Here is a 20,704-nt window from a genome sequence, read left to right on the forward strand (position 1 = left end):
TCATGATGCTCGTCGGCTGTTTGGAGAGAAGTGTCTGAAGAAGCCCTTGAAGCGATGGATCTGTTGTCAGACTTGCAGCTCATTCTGAGGTCTCAACTGCAAACCTAAGATTTATACTTGCTTTTGCCCCCGCCTTCGCCAACCTGTGCTTTCCCTCACAAAGAACTGCAGTGAGATAAGATTTTGTGGTTCATGAGCAACTTCATCTACTTTTCTCTGAAGTGTGGATGTGAAAAAAATGACAGCAACGTATTAACCAGCTAATGTCCTTCACAAGAGATTTAATGACAGAACAGAGTGAAGCTCACAAAGTGACAAACATTGAAATACAAATGGAAAGTGCAACATTGCTCTGAAGTTTTAAACATCAGGATTTATGAACAGCTTTACACACACTCCAGCTTTGACAGCTGAATGACTCTGGATGTTTTAGTTTCATTACCACCAGAGGAGATTAACTTTTAGTGTCAGTTTGTTTTTTGATTTGCATCTGAAGGAGCACAGAACAAGAGACTGATCACAGGAAGAAGTGTTTATATATCACCCTTAATATTTATAGGTAAAAGGAGGATGTAATATTCTTGACACTGACATAACAAAGGACCATTATAAACACTGTATGCTTATTGAAGCTGGATAGAGGCAGGAGAAAGGAATAAAAGAGGTTAAACTATTTTGAACAACAATTCACTTTCTAGTTAATTAAGGAGGGAGTGACTCAAAAATTCAAGGACCCTCGCTGAAACGAACTTCATGAAAGGAACATGAACCCTGTGATGAAGGGTGACTGGGCGGTTCTAGCTGCGTTGAAAGAGTCCGGCTTCTGCTCAGTTGAGATACGTTGAGAGGGAGGTGATGCTGCACTTTGTGATTTCAGAGTTCTGGTCCTGGTTCTTCCGGATGCGGTAGAAGTGCTCGATGTAGCTGGATCGGCCCAGCAGCTCCACAAAGTCCTCGTCGTGGGTGATGATCAGCAGCTGGAAGTTGCGCTGGCGAGAGCGACTCTTGATGATTCTGGGGAGAGAACGACCGAGAGGAGAGGAAGAGATGAAATTCACGCTGTTCCCGTAACATCACCTGCTCGTGTAATATCCACAGAGGAACAAGGTTCAGAACGGAGACAGCACTCTGTCAGCGTTCCTTGTTCAGGTCGAATTTATTGGTGCAGAGCTCAGAAAGCCACGACTGGACACACAGGTCTCTCTGAGGTTTATTAAATAATCACATTTGTACTTACCGGCTTTCACATCACACCTATTTTCTAACCTTCCTCACTTTAACTGTCCGTTTGAAGATTAGAATGAGGTTCTTGCTGCGTGTTGGTTGGTTAGTTTGCCGTTTGTCAAGAGACTTATGCAAAGGTACTGATCCAGAATTAGTTTTTTTAATCACTTTCTGTAATAATGTTCGTGTTTTTTGACAGTTTCACCAATTTACCAGGGAGAAATTTGGTGCATCTGATTGAATTTAAAGGGATAGTTCAGCGAAAAATGAAAATTCACTCATTATCTACTCACCACTCTACCGATGGAGGGGTGGGTTAAGTGTTTGAGTCCACAAAACACTTTAGGAGTTTCAGGGGTAAACAGCGTTGCAGCCAAATTGACCCCTTCTTCAGTGGTAATAAAACATCAGGAAAAACATAACGGAAGTAGCGATGCGAACACTAAAGCCGCGTGCCCTTGGGCGAGAGCGTGTGCGGTTTCCCCGGTGTGCCAGTGAGAGCGAGAACACACCTCTGAGGATCAGAGGACTTTTAGGCCTGAAATATGGTGTAAATGATGCAGGTTCAGGTTGAATGTTTGTCTGTTTACCCCTGAGACTCCAAAAGTATTTTGTGGACCCCTCCATCGGCAGAGTGCTGAGTAGATAGTGAATTTTAATTATTCTACGAACTATCCCTTTAAAAAGGGACCGTTGGGTCTTGGTGCCATTCTCGTTGGTTTTAGGTTTTCGGTAAGACTTTGGGTTATTGCATGTGGATATGTCAAAGTTAATAATCATGTGAAATAAGAGGTACAAACTGTGTGTGTGTGTGTGTGTGTGTGTGTGTGTGTGTGTGTGTGTGTGTGTGTGTACTGACTCTACGAGTGCGTGTGCCAGTGACTCGATGTTCTCCCGGTCCAGGTTGGTGGTGGGCTCATCCAGAGCCAGGATCCCACAGTTTAGACAAAAGGTCTCTGCTAGAGCTAAACGGATGATCAAGGACGCCAACACCTGAACACACACACGGGGAGGGGGGGGGGGATTACAATATATATTTACTGGGAAAAACTGCAATTTTATTACACAATATTAATATGGCACCTTTTGACCAGCACTGCAGCGTCCTCTCATATCCAAAGCTGTGTCTCCCTTCACCATCACCACTCTGTAGTTGTAAACCCTCCGCCTCGCTGAAGCAGACGAGTGCTCATCCACATCAGACCGGATCTCCACGTATTCGATATCTGGAGGGCAAGACGGAGTGGTGACACTTTGACAGGGGGGGGTGAGGGTGGGCAATGTATAAACAAATACATGCTATAAGTAAGATGTACCTTGACCCCTGTAGGTGCTTCGCCACAGGTCTCTGATAATCTTGTTGATCTCATCCATCTTCATACTGTGGAATTTCATGATTGTTCTAAGGGGAACAAAAAGAAAAACAAAGATACAAAATCCAAAAGTTAACTATGTAGAATGTGTTGTAAATATTCAGATTGCAGTTATCACAATGGGCACAAAATGAGAAGGCATTTTGTTTTGTGCCTGTACTTGTTCATATACTTCTACCATTACTTTATCCAACAGTAATTTATGACCATATCGAATAAATATACAAAAAAATTGTCAGTTGATCATGTGTCCTGGTGCAATAGAGTGAAAATAGTGCAGTGAAACAAAAGTGCAAATGTTGCATTTTCAGTATTTGGTATAAACTGTCGTTTAAACATATGCATTACATACAACAATGTGCAAACAAATATTATCTGATCACTTAGTTACAAAATAAAAAGGGATAGCATTTTTTCTTCTTGAAACTAAATCCAACTTATACTGAAACTTGACGATGATAAGATATCTACACATCAATGTGAACTGGACGCTCTTTTCCTGCATACCAAGAAGCAAATTAACAAGAAAATCTCATGTGGTTTCGAAAACACCAAATGAATCATGTAGAGACGACGAAAAGAAAGGAGGAGCAGAGCAGTCCTTATCCATCCATCTGATCTAATTTGCAAGACTGCTGACGCATCGCAAGGAAGTAGTGGCTTAGGACTTCCTATTACAAGGGTATTAAACTCCAAGGTATCAAGAAATATGACTTACTTAAATTTGAATTACCATCTCTTACTGATGAGGCCTTAAACTATATTTCATGACTTTTTGTGTTTTAGTTATTTGTATTTAATGCTCTGTCAGTTCAGAGTTCTCTGTGGTCTGCAGCTGCATGAGCTGCTTAAAAAGTCATATTTTCACAGTAGAAAAAGACAAAAAATCACGGGGGTGTGAGGTGTTACAGAATTGTCCATATTGATTTCACGCTTTCAAAACAGTTAACACACAGGCTGAAGCAGAGATCCAATGACAACTTCCAATATGAACCAATTCAGCCTTTCAGTATTTTGGGTGTGACCCAGCTCGGGTCATCAGACTGATACAGTCAGAGAACTTTGGTTTACAAACCTACAGTGGGTCCTCTGAGCCAGGCCAGTAACATAGTAGCACGTTTCAAATACTTTCAATTCAAACTCTTGAACTTGAAACTGTTTTCTTTTCCACATCAAATACATGGATCGCCCTTTTTTTTACCATTTTTGGAAAGTCGCTATAGTAACTTAATAATATAAATATATTACATGTTAATGTATATGGTGCTTGAAAATCCCATTTTTGACTACTACCATTTATTTGACAAATAACTATAATCCAATCAATGTGCACTGTCCGCTATAAAAGAATAACAAAACAAACTCACAATCAGTTATAGCTATTTTTTGCAAAAGTAAAACAGGCTCAAAAAGTATGTGACAATAACATCTTCAGGGTTTTTATCTGTTATGCACACAGCAACTTGTTATCAAATTAATACCATACATATTAATCAAATCACATTGTGTTGCCATGAAACCGTCTTCGGTGTATTCAGACAGAAACTGTGGCCTGGATATCTGGTCTGCTGGAAAGCTGCTTAGGTTTGCTTTTAATCTTGATAACGCTGCTGACAGTGATGCCTTCACTAACCCACACATACAGTATCGGTAAATGATGATTCTGTTTTCTTCTCAGATGGTATCTGAACTCACACTTTCCCACTGAAGCTCTTCATCCTCACTTCATGCTATCACATTTATCCTCTTATCCAAAAAGCAATTAAAACAGTTTGCCAGCATAAAGTGTCACCTGTGCAACGGAGGTTATTTTTTTGTCCCTGGCTATTAGTTTTGCTTGTTTAGCAGGATTACACAATAATGGAACAGATTTCCATAAAACTTGGTAAAAGGATGAAACTTGGGCCAAGACAGAAGTCATTAAATCTTGGCATGGATGCGGAACAAAAGGACATTTTCCCATGAATAAAGCAAGGGTCTTGATGGAACTAAATCTATCGTACTTATGAGTGATTTCAATTTGGTGCAGATGCAAATAATCCATTATTTGGGTAATTTAATTGGGTTATTAAACTCATTATTATATTATTTCATGTAGCACTGCTAAAGAAGGGTAATATATCACATGTACAGAAAACGTTCAGTCCCACTCATTATTACTGGCTTCAAGTACATTTTTCAAAAGATTTTATTGACGACTTTCGGATCATTTGACAAGCGACCTTATTCATCTTGCCTTTACGTTATTTCTTGTTTGCTTCTTAACTGTTTCCTGCCGTCTGCTTCCTTTGTAACTTGAACAGTATCTTGTCACTAAGATTATTAGTATTATTACTACAGCTACACATATGGGACGCCAATAACATATAAAACTCTAATGTATTTTATAATGAGCAGAGATGCGTCAGAGTTAAAATTCATGATTAGTGACGTGTCTGTCAGAGAAGACTTTGATCACATACACACAGGAAACACAACAACTGACGAAAACAATTCATTTACGACATATCTAGTCAATGCTTTCCGTCCAGTGGGCGAATGCGCTGAGATTAGTTCACCACAAGAAAGTATTGCTCAATGCAGGAGGGCTCTGCAAGGTTAAAGGCCCTTTGAACAGCCCCAAAGCCCCTGAGTCACACAGGAATTGACATCATTGTTCATACTCAGAACTTTTAAGCAGACAATCTAACTTCAAGGGGAAGAAAAATATGACTCATGCCGCAAAACTACAGTTATTCGTATCAACACCACTGTTGTAAGCGTTAAGCAAACTTTTAGAAAACACTTCAAACCTACCTTTTGAAAACTGCTTTTTAATGAGCGCTCTGCTCCGTCACTAATGCTTTTATATAAGAATACATTATTTTATCTTGTGTCTCATTTTCATTAACTTGGTGGACGGATGGGACATGGGCCAAGAAGGGACCCATTTAAATTTAGTACTGGGATCTGGACAAGGGATATTTTTGGACATTTTTACCAATTTCGCAGGGAATCCTTCACGGATATCGATGAGAAACCCCCCAAAAAACAAGCATATTTAAATAATTTATAAAATATACTGCTTTTCAAAGAGATTGGCAAAAAATCCCCATGTACAGCAAATGTTGTGTTTCAGTTTGAAATCATTCATTCAGATGTGGGTCATATACATTCCTCCACAATAAGTAAATGTTTCCGACGTCTTCCTCTACAAACCTCTCAACCTTCTTCCTTCTAACTGATAAATGTTTGTAACTTCAGACGACACATTTTGGCCCCAAGTCCCCACATTGAAGTTCAAGATAGAGTAACACTTACTGATCGAGGGCCTTGTAGTAGATATCCAGGTCTTTAATGACCAACTCTGTGGTCCTCATTATGATCATCTTGTTTTTGTAGCGCTCATCAGCTTTGTTGTACTGATCCTCCCGCAGCTCTTTCCTGCAAGCGATCAATTCAAAGATCAAGTTGAATTCATTTAAATAAAAGATTTAACTGTAATTAATCAACTTGTCAACTCGCTGGCTAAATAATTTAACTTCTCAACACTCAAGGTGCAAAGACACATTAAATCAGCCTGTGACACTAAATTCAGCAAACAGCACATACATTCAAAAAGTATTCAGACCAATCGCTTTTTTCATTCTCATGCAAACATTTTTTTTACTCAGACACTTAACAGTACAGAGTTGTCCCAAAGCCACTTCATTGTCTCAGCTGTGTGCTTTGGCCACGTACAGCCTTAAATATACTCCAATCAAGGTGTATAAACGTCTCAGAGATAATCATAATAAGAAAGAGAGTGAGCTGAATTTACAAATGTCACAGCAAGAACACTTATGTATACACCGCGTTCCAAATTATTATGCAGATAACACTTTGCTCAGATTTTCCTAAATAGTAATGCACAGCCAGTCAGTATAATTTTCAAGTCATCAACTGTAAGAGTATAATTCAAATTTTATTGAACAAACCTCCCAATGATAACAGTATTTTTATCAAAAATAAAAAACTCAAAATGCAGTGTTCCAAATTATTATGCAGAGTTTCTGAGTTTCAGAGTTTCAAGATATTTTATAGGTTGTTAAGAACTAAAAATTGTCATTTGTTGAATTTGCAGCATTAAGAGGTCATATTTACTGAAATCAAAAAAAGTTTTAATCAAAAACATCTTAACAGGTCAAGTTACATGTCAACATAGGACCCCTTCTTTGATATCACCTTCACAATTCTTGCATCCATTGAACTTGTGAGTTCTTTGATAGTTTCTGCTTTAATGTCTTTGCAGGATGCCATAATAGCCTCCCAGAGCACCTGCTTGGATGTGAACTGCCTTCCACCCACATAGATATTTTGCTTGATGATGCTCCAAAGGATCTCAGTAGGGTTAAGGTCAGGGTAGGGTTGGGTACCGAGAACCGGTTCCAATATGGAACCGGTTCCAATACAACCGGTACCTACCCGGACCGAAATGCAACGGAGATTCCGGTGCCTGAGCCAATCGAAGCCTGAGGTCTCCGCTCGTCCCGCCTCCTCACACTTCCGCTCCTTCCTTCATGGGAAGCGGCGGCTCCCGCCGGGCCCCCCCCGCCGCGGACCCCGCGGCCGCCGGTGGACAGACTCTTGTCTCCGCGCACCTCTCCCCGGTGCTGGCTGCCCCCCCCCCGGGCGCATTTCCTCCGTGGCGGTGTGCCGCGACCGGCTCCGGGTCGGCTTGGAAAGGCTCGGGGCGGGAGGAACGAAGACCACGCCGAGAAATGTTTCATAACAGCGACCGCATTTTAGGGGGACGAAGGCGGGGGGCCGAAGCCTGCCTGCGAGCCCCAGCCGCGGAGGTACGGGGGTCTCTGAGTGACGGGAAAGCGACTCTCAGTCTTCATTTGGCTCAGGCACCGAAGTCAGAGTCACGAGTCAGAGTGTGTGTGTTTTGTCTTTATTTTTATTTATTTAAGTATAGTGTAAACTTTTGTTAACAGTTCGTATGTTATTCATAGTTTTAAGTTAAAAAGGGTTTTGTATTTATTTATATTTATAATCTGCTTTAAACAGTTAATATATTTGGCAATATAAAAAGCCTTTCTTAGTCAAGCATCGTTTTGTGCACTTTTTTGAAAAAAGTATCGGTTCAGGCACCGTTTAGGCACCGGTATCGTTTTAAAAGTATCGGTTAGGAACCGGTATCGGATAAAAACCAAACGATACCCATCCCTAGGTCAGGGGAAGATGGGGGCCACACCATGAGTTTCTCTCCTTTTATGCCCATAGCAGCCAATGCCCCAGAGGTAGTCTTTGCAGCATGACATGGTGCATTGTCATGCATGAATATGATTTTGCTTTGGAAGGCACGGTTCTTCTTTTTGTACCACGGAAGAAAGTGGTCAGTCAGAAACTCTACGGACTTTGCCGAGGTCATTTTCACACCGTCAGGGACCCTGAAGGGGCCGACCAGCTCTCTCCCCATTGATTCCGGCCCAAAACATGACTCTGCCACCTCCTTGTTGACGTCTCAGCCTTGTTGGGACATGGTGGCCATTCACCAACCATCCTCTACTCCATCCATCAGGACCATTAAGGGTTGCACGGCACTCATCCGTAAACAAAACAGTTTGGAACTTAGTCTTCATGTAGTCCTGAGCCCAGTACAACCTTTTTTGCTTGTGAGCTTGGTTTAGAGGAACGAATAACAGGTTTAAGGACACTTGCAAACCTCTTGAGCATCTTTCATCTTGAAGTTTGCGAGACTCCAGAGGCACCAGGGGCTTCAAACACCTGTTTGCTGCTATTCAATGGCATTTTAGTGTCTGCTCTCTTAACCCTACGCATTTGTTTGGCAGAAATCTTCCTTATTTTGCCTTTGTCTGAACGAACCCGCTTGTGCTGTGAATCAGTGACAAATTTCTTCATCGTCCGATGATCATGCGTAATTCTTTTGGAAATATGCAATGTTGTGATACCTTGACCAAGGTATTGCACTATTTGCTGCTTTTCAGCAGCAGAGAGATCCTTTTTCTTCCCCATTTTGCCTGAAACATGTAGCTTGCTTAATAATGTGGAACATCCTTCTTAAGTAGTTTTCCTTTGATTGGGCTCACCTGGCAAACTAATTATCACAGGTGTCTGAGATTTATTTCAATCATCCAAATGGCCCTGAGACACAATACCATCCATGAGTTTAATATAAAAACTAAAAAATGAATGTTTATGACCCTTAAATCCAATTTGCATAATAATGTGGAACGCGGTGTATGTGATATTTCAGCTTTCCCTTTTTTATGAATATGCAACCAATTCTGTTTATAATTTGTCATCTAGGTTTTTAAGTGTAAATGAATGAGTAGAAATTTTGGTCTGTTACATGACAAAATAAGAAAAAAAGTGAAGGGCTCTGAATACTTCCTGGGGAACTAGATCTATATTTCTCACTTGTAATGCAGTATCTGCTCCTCAAAGCCTTTCTGTCGACCCAGTGCAATACTGCGGTTCTTCTTCAGTTCTTCCAGTTTGGGTTCTGCGTCACGTCTTTCTCTGGAGAGACACAAAGGGGAGATGAGGTGAAAATATTCTGAATAAATTCTACCACAGGACTGACAATGATTTTACAGGATTGTCGCCCAAGATAAAAAACCCAAAGCGTGCAGATGTAAAAGAGATTTGAGGTTGATTTGAATAGGTATTCTGTGTAGCGTGGTTCCCTTAATCACTCCATCAAGTTCCTTGAACTAACAGATGATTGATAACGTTGTTGTTGGCTTACTGGCGGAGCTGCTGGACCTGCATGCTTCCCATGTCCTTCATAAGAGCCTCACGTTTGGCCACAACATCCTTCAACTCCTCCACACGCTTCCTCAAGGTGAGGTTGTCCTGCAGCCAGCGCTCCTGGACCTAAGACATGTTAAAATGTTAAAAATCTAAAAAGTAGAGGAGAAGACACAGGACTTAAATGACTCTGGAGGCTCTACCTTTTGAGTGTCTATGTCCTGACGGATGTTTCCCATCTCCTTACTGATCTTCTCCTTTTGCTTCTCAGCATCATGCAGCTGAGTGTTGGTTTCTTGAAGCTCAGACTCTTTTTTCTGAGACAAAAACAAGTGTCATTAAAGCTGTTTAATACTTGGACTTGAATGACTAAATGCTTAATCGAATCTATTACAACTGAGCATTTACAACTAATATCACAAACAATGACAAAGTTATTAAAAGAAAAGTGAAGACTGGGGTTTCAAGGTAAATGAAGATGGCATGGATGGAAGACGGTGACTGTATTTATTTAATGTCCACACAAAATGACACTGAATATCAAATGAATATTACCTCTTTGTATTCATTTTTGTTTTCATCAATGTATTTGGTGATGTCTCTTTCCAAGGTGGTGATCACCTTCACTCTCTCTTTAATGGCATTGATCTATCAGTGACAAAGAGTTAGAACACCTTACTTCATTACAAAAAATGGGACCTGTTTGTTAAACTGTGCAAAGACTTTCTCAGGTTTATATATTAATAGAATAATACATTTTTACTGTTAAAATGTCCTACAGAAATGGCCGACCTGATAATGTCAAAAGAAATAACAAGCAAAGGACAATAACATCTCTCCCAGGCCTATGTGAGTGAAACAGCAATTTCTTGTCGACTTTCAGCAGTTTCCAATACAGGACAAAACTAAGAGAGATAACAGTAAGAATATGTCCACCTTGTCCTGCCCTTCTTCCTGCTTCTGCCTCTTGCGCTCCACCAGCTCCTGCTTCTCCTGCTGCAGCTTCTCTAGAGCAGCAGACAGAGGGGAGAGCTGTTCCTTTGCTTCCTGGTGGGAACAAACAATGAGGAGAACGCGACAGCATGGCTTATTAAGAGATAGCAGACTTGATATTTACAAATTAGAGATTTCATAGTTAAAGACACCACCTTAACAACTAATAACACCACTTCGTGTGTGGAGAAGGCCCTGTCTCTGCAGATTAGTAAGAAATGTATCACTGTTTTTTACAGAGCTCTGAACTCCAATTCTCCTCTTACCTCACAGACCACCAAGCAAGCGTGGGAGAAAGATTTAGGCGTTGCTATAGATGATGCTGACTGGCAGGAAGTTTGGTCTCAGGCCATGAACATTTCTGCATGTAACCGTACCAAATCCATACAGTTCAGAATTGTACATCGCACGCATATAACACCTGTTGTCAAGAACAAAATGGATGCTAATATCTCACCGCTCTGCTGGAAATGCAACTCTGAGACTGGTAATTATGTCCACTGCTTCTGGTCATGTGGGAAATTACAAAGCTACTGGTCTAGTATAGTGATTGAAATGACTGCTATCTTTGATGTCCCAATACGGATGGACCCTATGTGCCTGATACTTGGTCTCCCGGAGGGTCGGATTACTGACAGTAAACACAGGAGACTTTTCAATATACTAACGTTTGCTGCTAGAAAGAACATTTTACTCTTTTGGAACAAGAATTTTGTTCCCACAAAAAAGTCATGGCACAATATTGTTATGGACTTCATTCCTAGTGAATACATCACGTGCATGCTTCACTCCAAAACAGACGCCTTCTATAAGGTCTGGGACCCTTACTTGCAGCATATCGGGTCCACACTGTCATCTTCCTTGCTTCGTGGATTTCCCAGCTCAGCCTAGCCTGTCCTCGTAACTAACTTTGTCTTAAGGGGTAACGTTTATTTTGTGGCCTCGCTATGTCGGTATGCTCTGTATTGACTCCTATCTGACTCTGCCTTGTCTTGATGGAAATTGTGCCCATTGTCATTAATTCTTATTTTCTTAATTAATATCTCAATTATTTTCTATTTTACTGTATCCACATGCCCACATTCTGTTGTTTCCCTTTATTTATTTATTTATTTTTGTCGTGCCTGAGCAGTTCTGTTTGTTTTGTGTTGTCTAAAAAATGTGTAATAAAAATATTAAAAAAAAAAAAAAAAGAGATAGCAGACTTTCTTCTCCAGCAGCACCACATCATTACTTTCACTGTCTACATGTAAATAGCAGTATCAATACAACCCAATAGTCATGTACATTTTTGTGTAAAATGCAGGAATCCCAAAGCACCTATAGTTTAACATCAAACTCTTAGTCGAAGAAACAAATAAGTACCCTGATGTCCCTGGTTAAGTCCTTTATATCGGTAGTGAACTCGACACACTGCTCCTCCAGCTGCTGCTGTTTCTGCATATCGCTGCTCAGCTGGAGTTTCTCTGCTTTCGTTTCATTCACAGCACTTTTCTGCATCTGAATCTGATCCTGCTGGTCCTGGATCAGTTTGCGTTTCAGCTCCATCTTGCTGGAGGCTGCAGGGAAACAAACGGGCAAAGAGAGAAAACACATTGTACAATGCTCCTTATGTGAAGGCAGCCAAGGATGATACAGGATAAAGGAGAGTTTAATAGTTGTTGCGACTTGTATCCAAGGCGATCTGTGACCAGGACTTATTGAACAGTCTAACAGCAGTGCAGATGTTCTACTCAGAAGTTTGAGTGAGTCGTGCCATTCTTACTAATTCAGAGGTTATGATAACATGATACGTTTATATTGACTGCATGGTTTGCCACATGTAAGCGGCCTGTGTCTTATCAATTCAAGTATAAACAACCATTAGTGATGCAAACATTGTGTGATATCATCTTACTGGTGTCTAGCCTGTGCTGAGTTTCTTGTTTCTCCTGACTAACTTGCTGGGTGGTTCTGGTCAGGTCTACTCCCTGGAGTTTGGCTTCATGTTGAGTTATTTGCCTCTCCACCCCTTTAAGGTCAATCTGGAAAGACAAATAAAATAAATATAAGGTGGGGAAAGACAGAACGGAGGCATGTATAAGAGAGATGTTCATACATCTCCAGGCCTTTTTAATATCCTAGAAGTGATGTGTCACATCTCAAGTGCCAATCTTATTATTTTTTAATTGAAGATCAGAGTAAACAAGTTGCATGGGGGACGGGGACGGGGTTAAATAAAGACTGTGACAGGAGTATGATACCTGGCATCTGTCCATGAACGATATGTCCTGCTGGCAGGCCTTGGCAGTTTCCTCCTCTGATATCAGGGTACTAAGCAGCGTCTCCTGCTCCTCCACTTCTCCCTTCAGCCTCTCGATTTCTTTATTCACAGTCAGCAGACGGTTTTTCAACTCAGGCAACTCCTTCTCCTGAAACTGTACGATGGACTGCCTGGGTTAAGGAAAGAGACAAACAATATTCTTTGAGCATTGAGAGTAAAAGAGTCACTGTGATAAGAGCAATGGTGGGAAGTCTCCCTTTTGTTTCATTAATTGATATGAAATTATTTAAAAAAATATAACAGTAAGATTACAGTAACATGAACCTTTTTTGGGACATAATCCGTGTTAAATTCATTATAATACATTTTTTCATGCCATTTTGCTCGTATTATGTCAAAGATAATATAAGTTGTTTACTTGAACAGGCCATATACTAAAAGTTGTATTCGGTTTCTGACATTTTCAAGAAGGTTTGTCAGTCGATTTAGCTTCTAACTAATTTCAAAACATTAAATTCTCCTGAATATTTCCTTCATTCTGAAAGTTTGGATATTAAACTGTCACGTTTAAAATACGAGAGAGAATAGATGCTGGGTCTCTACACCCCCAACTGCAGTTCTGTTCATGTCATGAAAAGAAGGCGATCCAAGGATATAATCCTCAGTAATATAAGAATGTAGCTCCATCTAGTGGAGAAAATAAGCTTACTCCTCAACTGAGGTTATTTTTTTAAATAAATGATTGAATTTTACCTTTTCCATAAACCATTCCTCATGACTGCACAAATTACAGCATTTGTCTGACTGTCCTTGTGCACTTGTTACACTTTACCTGACAGGCCTGAGAGACATCATCTCATCCTTCTTCCTCTCCTTCCTCTTCAGGTCCTGCTCAGTGTTTTTCAGCTTGTCTGGCACCAGGCGTAGTTTGGACTGCATGTCACTGATAACCTCCTGCAGATCGGGCTCTGATGGGAACGTCCGCTGGCAAACAGGACAGCAGGGCTCCCTCTCCTCCGTCAGCTGGCTGATGAACTGGGTGTACACTGCTGTGGCCCCAGCTAGCATGGCTATACAAAGACAAGAAAAAAAATATATAACATATACTTTGTACCAATTCTATGACTATGGCTACTACTAGAGTTCAAGACAAACCATCTGGCAACATGTCAGCCCCTTGGATGTTTTACATGATACAATGAGGGGATTCTGACTGGTGTCTGCAATGTTACACAATCAGGTGTAGTGTCACATAAATGTAATTCACACGTGTCAAATGTCAAGCATGGCATTGTGCGATGTTAAGCAAAGAGTAGTGCATGCTATGGGCACGACATCTTTTCTTTTTATTCATGATCAAATAAAGTATTCGCCTGCAGGGAAGCAATAACAAAATCTGGAATTGCCTGGGACGACCATGCCTAGAATTCCCGGCCTCCACACCACATCTTTCTATTTGATTGTTGAACCATTCACCTCTTTGTTTGGATATCTTCTCCAGATCATCCTGCAGTTTGCCCAGGTCCTGCTCCAGATCCTGACTGCCACACACGTTGAAGAACTTCTCTTCATCGCTGGTTAACTGCTGCTCCTTCTTACGCAGCTCAGAAGCAATGTGACTTTTATTCTGCTCACTTGATGCCAGGTCCTTACTGAGAAAAGTGAAAACAAAAATACCACACAGTGTTACAGAGAGATCATTTTGAAGGATTTCATTTTTGTTGTGCACATATATCTCACTTCATTTTGGCGAGTCTGTCCCTGGTGCTGTGGATTTCTTTCGACTTGGTATAGATCCAGTCTTCCAGGTCCTTCTTGTTGGGAAAGTGACCCAGCAACGACACCAGGTCCTCGTTGTGACGAGACTTGATCTTACGTACCTGGTCCTCCTTTTCTGTCTGAAAGAACGAGGAGAGAAAAGAGGAGAGCCAGCGGGGAAAGGAATGACGACAGAAGCCAAGAGGAAAGAAGGACAAAGATGAAGGAGAAGAGAAAGACAGAGAGAGAAGATGAACAAACAAGGTTAAATTACCACAGAGGGTCACGTAATATTTACCAAGGGTAATACGCAGAAAGAGGAACATGTAACACAGTGGGTTGTGTTTCTGAATCAGTGTTCTGTATCATTTACTGTTTCCTGTTCCAATCTAAGAGGCATGAGAGTAATCATCTGCACCATCGTTTACACATTACCTTTTCTTTTTTCAGCATATCCATTAGTGTGCGTGTTGAGGTGTGTGTGGTCAGCGTCTCCATTTCTTGGTCGAGCCGTCTTTGTGTGCGATCAAGCTCGGCCTTTTCTTTCTGGAGCTCCACAACCTCGACCTTGAGCTCCTCGACATTGGAGCTCTGCATGGAGCTCTGCAGATCACGCTCCTGAGGAGGAAAAGACACACACACACTTTAGCGTTGAATAGATACTATATGCTATGTACGACTTGTATATCACAGATCAACTATATCAAAGCATTTTGTGAGAAAAATATTGTTTAAAACAGAGTAAGAAAAATTCAAAATAATCCAACGATGTTACGTAACAGCTTATAAAAAGCTTACACTCATGTACACATAACAGATCATTTCTCGTTTCAGACTGATCCGTCAGTCTGAAAAGAGACAGCTTGTGGAAGTGACTTAAGCAGACTAACTTATCATATCCATTGTTAGTATACTCACTGCTTTAGCCAATTCATTCTCCAGTACTTGCAGCCGAGTGGACGAACCCTCCAGCCTCTGCAGCTCTGCTCGGATGTTCCTCAGTTCCTGCTGCTTCTTTCCCTGCATGTCCCTCTTCAGCTCCACTGTTCTCTCCAGGCCAGTCTTCTTGTCCCTTATTTCATCGATCGACTGTTGCTTCTGCTGCTCTTTTTCTTGCAGGTCCGCCTAAGTGGTAAAAGTGTGTAGAAATCAGGCAATGCAATCAGAGGTAGCACTTTAAGTCATCATCTGGATGACTTGACTGTAAATAACACTGCTGTTTGGAAGCATTCAATATAAGCGTGGAAACATATTGTGACTTATCATCAATATTTATTCAATCATAACATTATATTTTATGTAAATCCTGTCCGTGGTATAACGTACTATAAACAGCATGTTGACAAAAAGTGGTGACATCAAACAATGACTTTCTTACCAACACCTGACTGGCTGTCTCTTTTTCCTGCTCCAATCTCTGAGTGACGTGACGGTGAAAACTCTCAAGCTGAAGAGTGGTGAAGGGCGGTCGGTCGTATCCCTCCATTTCCAGAAAGGATGCCAAAGAGCGAACCTGAGGCAGAGATAGGAGTGGCAACAGAACCAAAAATATACTCTTTATTACAGTAGAGAGTTTTGTCCAAGGTGACTTCTAAGAAGTGCATTTAACTTCAGTGGGAACCCTGATGCTGCCACAAATGTAAGTGAACAGCTTCCAAGCAACAACACAGATATGGGCCGTGCTGCAGTACAGGTGTGTGGAAGTATTAATTTTTACTCTCACCTGAGTGTCACGGTTCCTGATGTTCTGAGTCTGCCGGTCAGCCTCCAGATTAAGACGACCTGGGAAAGGAGAGGAAGGATTTCAGCAGCGATTTCATCCTCCTGTCTATCAGAAATGATTTTGTATTACAATATACATGCGTGTGCTTGAGTTGGCACCGTTGCACAGACTGTCAAAAACATGTGCATATGTGTGTACCTTGTTCTACCAGGAGAGCACTCTTGATTTGGTTTAGTCGCTGGCACTCTCGGCCAGCTCTCTCCAGCTCCTTCTGGCAGTCTGTCAGCCGCCGCTCCTTCTCCTTCACCGTCCTCTGGTGGTTCCGATAGGTTTCCTGCAGCTGCTCGTCTGAGCCCTGGAACACCTGCCGCATACACAGTTCACTACATTAGATCGGCTCTGAAGCACATCGAGTGCAGCTTGGAGAATTGTCAGGGCCAGAGGTCGTACTTCACAAGGGGGCCGTGCATTATTAAATTCTATGCGCCAACAGATATTTAAATAGGATCTGGATAAAATCATCAAGACAAATCAAGACCGTTATATCGTTAATGCATCATGTTTGTGGTATTCGTGTGTATCCACAGTAAACAAACAGGAAATGAGTTTGAGTTTGACTGACACCGAGAAAAAACAGCATTGAACTGGCTCGGGAGGATGAGGAGCGGAAACATTTATCAGTCTAAAAACAACATTATGGTGGCCATTACAAAATCAAAACAACCTCATTCACCATCTGCAGTTTTTCTCTTAATTTCCCATTTATGGTTATAACACTTCAAACTGATCGGAGTCTGGAGCACTGTTTAGCAGGTGTTCGGTTCACTAAACCCTGAGGCACAGAGACTTGATTTGAGTGAACTTGAGTTTTCAACCTCATCTTCACACATTCGTTATACACACTTGTCAGGTTTGCCCAGGACATTTTAACCCTCTACAGTCAGCGGAGAGAGGAGCAGTGATTCTGCTGACAGAAGCAGTATTGAGTTTATTTCTGATTTAATACACAAATTCAAGCTTTCAATAAAATGTAACATTGTTTATCTAATACAAATAAACACAGTGCTTGTTTAGATGTACATACATAGATAGATATATATATTACATCTTATTCTGTTACCTGTTCCATTGTATCCTTCAGCTCCTTGTTGTCCTCCTCCATTTGTTTCTTCCTGCTCTCTAAAGCCTTGATGTCGTTGTCCAGCTTCATCACTTTCCCAAATTTCTCGTCAATGTCAATCAGTCGATTCTGATAATGATTACAAAAGGTACGGTTACACTTTAGTCATGCCAACCACCTAGTGTACCGCACGGCATACTCTCATTGTTATGAAGATGCAGTGATTGCTAAAAAATATTCACTTAATGGACAAAGATCTCACGGATTAGAATCTTTGTTGTCAAATGTCTAAAACTTTTTTCTTTTGTCAAATTAAAAAAGCACAATGTAAATACACAGCAACCCACCTCAAGTGGATCTATCTGGCTCTCTAGCTTCTCTACGCTGTCTTTAGAGGCCATCAGGTGAGCTTCCTTGGTGTCCACGGTCTCTCTTAGCTGCTGGGCCTTCTCCTTGTTCTGCTTCAGGTAGTGCAGCTCCACCTCACACTCCTTCACCGTGTGGTTCTGTGATAGACGCAGCTGACGCATGGTCTCCAGAGCTTTGATATACCTGCGAACAAGAGAAGAGTATAGTAATGCATATGTGCATGCATGCAGGAGAGATACTTTGACTTTGGCACATTTGCTTTAGATTCACTTCGGCTATTGCAATAAAAATAGACGAACATGCAAGAATGAATTGGCTTTACTTTGTCGCAGCGAAGATAGAGTCAAACTTTTCTTTGAGGGCCTTTCCCTCGCAAAGCGGCCAGTTGGACTCTTCTTGGTGACAGAAGATGACATTATTCAGCACGGACTTTGACACACCCAGGGCGGAAATCATCTCCCGGTCCACGTCAGCGCACTTAGACGACATGCTCTGCTTCTCACCGTCTCTGGATTAATGAGGATAATAATAATGGGGATCTTAATTTCTCTTCAGAATCACTTGTTGTTTTTCAATATTAATCAGAGACAGAACTTTGAGCGTGTGACCTACTTGGTTCTCGTGATGACTTGCTCTAAGCTTTTGAAGGAGTAGTTCTTTGCCTTCTGAGTGCACGACATGGCGCGCTGGATGGTCACTTTCTCTCCATTAACATCCGAGAATAAGAGGCGAATCTGCGCTCGCACATCTGTCTCATGGGCATCCTGGAATTCAGTATACAAAGGGGGCAGTAACATTAACAAGGATAGCATGTGCTGTTCTCATGTGACAGAGACCGAAATATAACACTCTGGTAGATTAAATAGCAGTTCTTAAATCCATATTAGTATTTAGATAAACTGACAAAAAGAAAATAACTTCCTAAATAATTAGGAGAGAGTGCTCACCTTAGGATCATGAACAAAAGCCCCTCCTTTAGATCCAGGGGGAAGTTCACCAGATGTTGCATACTTAAGGCACTCGATAATAGTCTGAAAAGAAAAAGGGGTGACATCATCCAAGGACCTAAAAAACATTATACAAACTTTTGTCTGCGGCTACTTTCAGAAAAAAGAACGGAAGAAAACTGTCCAGGCAGCCTAATGCGTGTTCTCTCTCCACTTTCTTGTTCAGTCACCGCAGGTCACGCTTCACAGTCGACCTTTGCCCTCATGACACCTTCTCGTACCGTTTTCCCCGCTCCATTGGGTCCAACCAGCACAGTCAGAGGAGTGAAGAACGATATTAATTGTTTGTCTTTGTCCTCGATCCCAAAGCTCCTCACCCCCAGGATGCTCATCTTGTCTATCTTTGACATGTTTGCTGTCTGAGAGGCGAAAGAGAGAGAAAGAAGTTGATGAACATCAGTGATGAGGACAGGACACTGGAAGACAATTGTTAAAAAAACAATATAAAAAGTATTGATTTAGCACTTATAAATTACCTTTTTAATTTAATTCATTTGTTTTGTGAATTTTGTGAATCACTTTGTAGCCATGTTCAGATAAGTGCTATAAAAATTAAGTAATCAGTATTATTTTATGGCAAAATATGGTTTGAGTTTTGGGATTGATTGATTGATTTAAGGCTGGTTATGATTGGCTGTTGGGCTGGTTTGAGGCTGGTTTAGATTGGCTGTTGGGCTGGATTTAGGCTGGTTATGATTGGATGGGTTTAGGCTGGTTATGATTGGCAGGTTTATGCTGGTTATGATTGGCTGTTGGGCTGGTTTAGGCTGGTTATGATTGGCAGGTTTAGGCTGGTTTTGATTGGCTGTTGGGTTTAGGCTGGTTTTGAATGGCTGTTGGGTTTAGGCTGGTTGTGATTGGCTGTTGGACTGGGTTTGACAGTCCTTAAACCCAAAAACATGAAGTCAACATAGAACATTAATAATGGACACTAGCTAAACTCTCGCTGTGACGACACACCTGCCTGAGTGACAGATCTCAGTGCATCTGTTGGTTCTCTGAGTTTCAAGCTAAGTTCAGTCAGTACATAAACACCGTGTAGTTAGCCTGAGTCTAATGACACACACACACCTCATGCTAGCAGCACCTAGCTAACACACGTTTAGCCTCCGTGCTACACTGCAGCGTTAAACACACACAGGGAGTAACACACAGTGAGTGTGTGTGTGTGTGTTCAGTAGCAACAGTCTCCACGTGTGTGTGGAATTAACTCACCTCACGTCCTGCGTGTTTCCTGCTCTAAAGTGAAACTACTTTTCCCGCTGTGGGGAACGAGACGTATCCGGTGACGAAGGCGGACTTCCGGGACATAGAACATAAACGCATAGATCGGTATTCACCATTCGTTTGAGTTAAGTTAGTTTTCCACACATGGAGCGGATGTCAATTTACGCACATAACGTATATAGTGCACTTAATGGAAGTGGTTCGAGTTGTCGTCCTGATGGAAAGAAGAAGAAGAACACATCTTGTACATTCCACTCATTCCCTTGATATATTAGATATCCATATATCATTCATACATATATGTGGAAATATTCTAATGAACAACTTATCACAGTTTAAAGGGATTAAAATGTAATTGAATGTATCTTACTGTCAATTGTTATAATATGGTTTCAAGATTATATAGCAACTATGAAAATAGAATAACTCAAGTCCTATGGTTTTTATTCTATGCAAATTAATCTCAAACAGTTTATATGCAACACTGAAAAATTAAAGTCATTTATTTAGACAGATGTGCACTGCAGTTTTTTAGATATTATATATATGTGTGTGTGTGTGTGTGTGTGTGTGTGTGTGTGTGTGTGTGTGTGTGTGTGTGTGTGTGTGTGTGTGTGTGTGTGTGTGTGTGTGTGTGTGTGTGTGTGTGTGTGTTCATGTGTGTTCATCTTGATAAGAGAACTTGCCACCTAGCCCAATGATCATGATTCATTTATTGTTGGTTTAGGTGATTTCATTCGATTTGCTGGCAGTATAAAAAATGCACAATATCCTCACAACCTAATCTTTTCTTGTCATAAAATTATTTCCCCCCTGCTATTTGATGAAAGGAGATGATGCATCAAGACAGCCTTAAATCTTGGTTTGTCTTTGACTGATACATAAATCATATTTTTTTTTATTTCATAT

General features: G+C 41.1%; 1 protein-coding gene across 1 annotated transcript; it reads right to left on the reverse strand.

Moving 5' to 3' along the window:
* Nucleotides 1-261: 261 nt before the first annotated feature.
* Nucleotides 262-19,846, reverse strand: rad50 (RAD50 homolog, double strand break repair protein). Its single transcript, XM_061085921.1, has 28 exons — nt 19,784-19,846; nt 18,790-18,927; nt 18,509-18,592; nt 18,174-18,325; nt 17,884-18,069; nt 17,540-17,744; nt 17,193-17,321; nt 16,271-16,436; nt 16,073-16,131; nt 15,728-15,862; nt 15,268-15,474; nt 14,785-14,967; nt 14,332-14,489; nt 14,068-14,243; nt 13,424-13,661; nt 12,572-12,761; nt 12,226-12,352; nt 11,694-11,887; nt 10,272-10,382; nt 9,891-9,983; nt 9,539-9,652; nt 9,334-9,461; nt 9,003-9,104; nt 5,898-6,020; nt 2,541-2,626; nt 2,308-2,450; nt 2,084-2,217; nt 262-1,014 (listed from the first exon to the last, which is right to left on the reverse strand). The coding sequence occupies exons 2-28, from the start codon at nt 18,916-18,918 to the stop codon at nt 828-830; spliced, it is 3,939 nt and encodes a 1,312-aa protein (XP_060941904.1). The 5' UTR covers nt 18,919-18,927; nt 19,784-19,846; the 3' UTR covers nt 262-827.
* Between the last annotated feature and the right edge of the window lie 858 nt (nt 19,847-20,704).

This window comes from Limanda limanda, chromosome 14 (assembly GCF_963576545.1).
Source record: "Limanda limanda chromosome 14, fLimLim1.1, whole genome shotgun sequence".
Classification (NCBI taxonomy): domain Eukaryota; kingdom Metazoa; phylum Chordata; class Actinopteri; order Pleuronectiformes; family Pleuronectidae; genus Limanda; species Limanda limanda.

Excerpts from the sequence above, each read along its gene's own strand:
- rad50 (XM_061085921.1), bottom strand. The coding sequence starts at position 18,918 with ATGTCAAAGATAGACAAGATGAGCATCCTGGGGGTGAGGAGCTTTGGG. Across the intron at positions 17,322-17,539 it reads GCCAGATAGATCCACTTGAG|AATCGACTGATTGACATTGA; the intron begins GTGGGTTGCTGT and ends AATCATTATCAG. Across the intron at positions 6,021-9,002 it reads GAGCAGATACTGCATTACAA|GAAAGAGCTGCGGGAGGATC; the intron begins GTGAGAAATATA and ends GATCGCTTGCAG.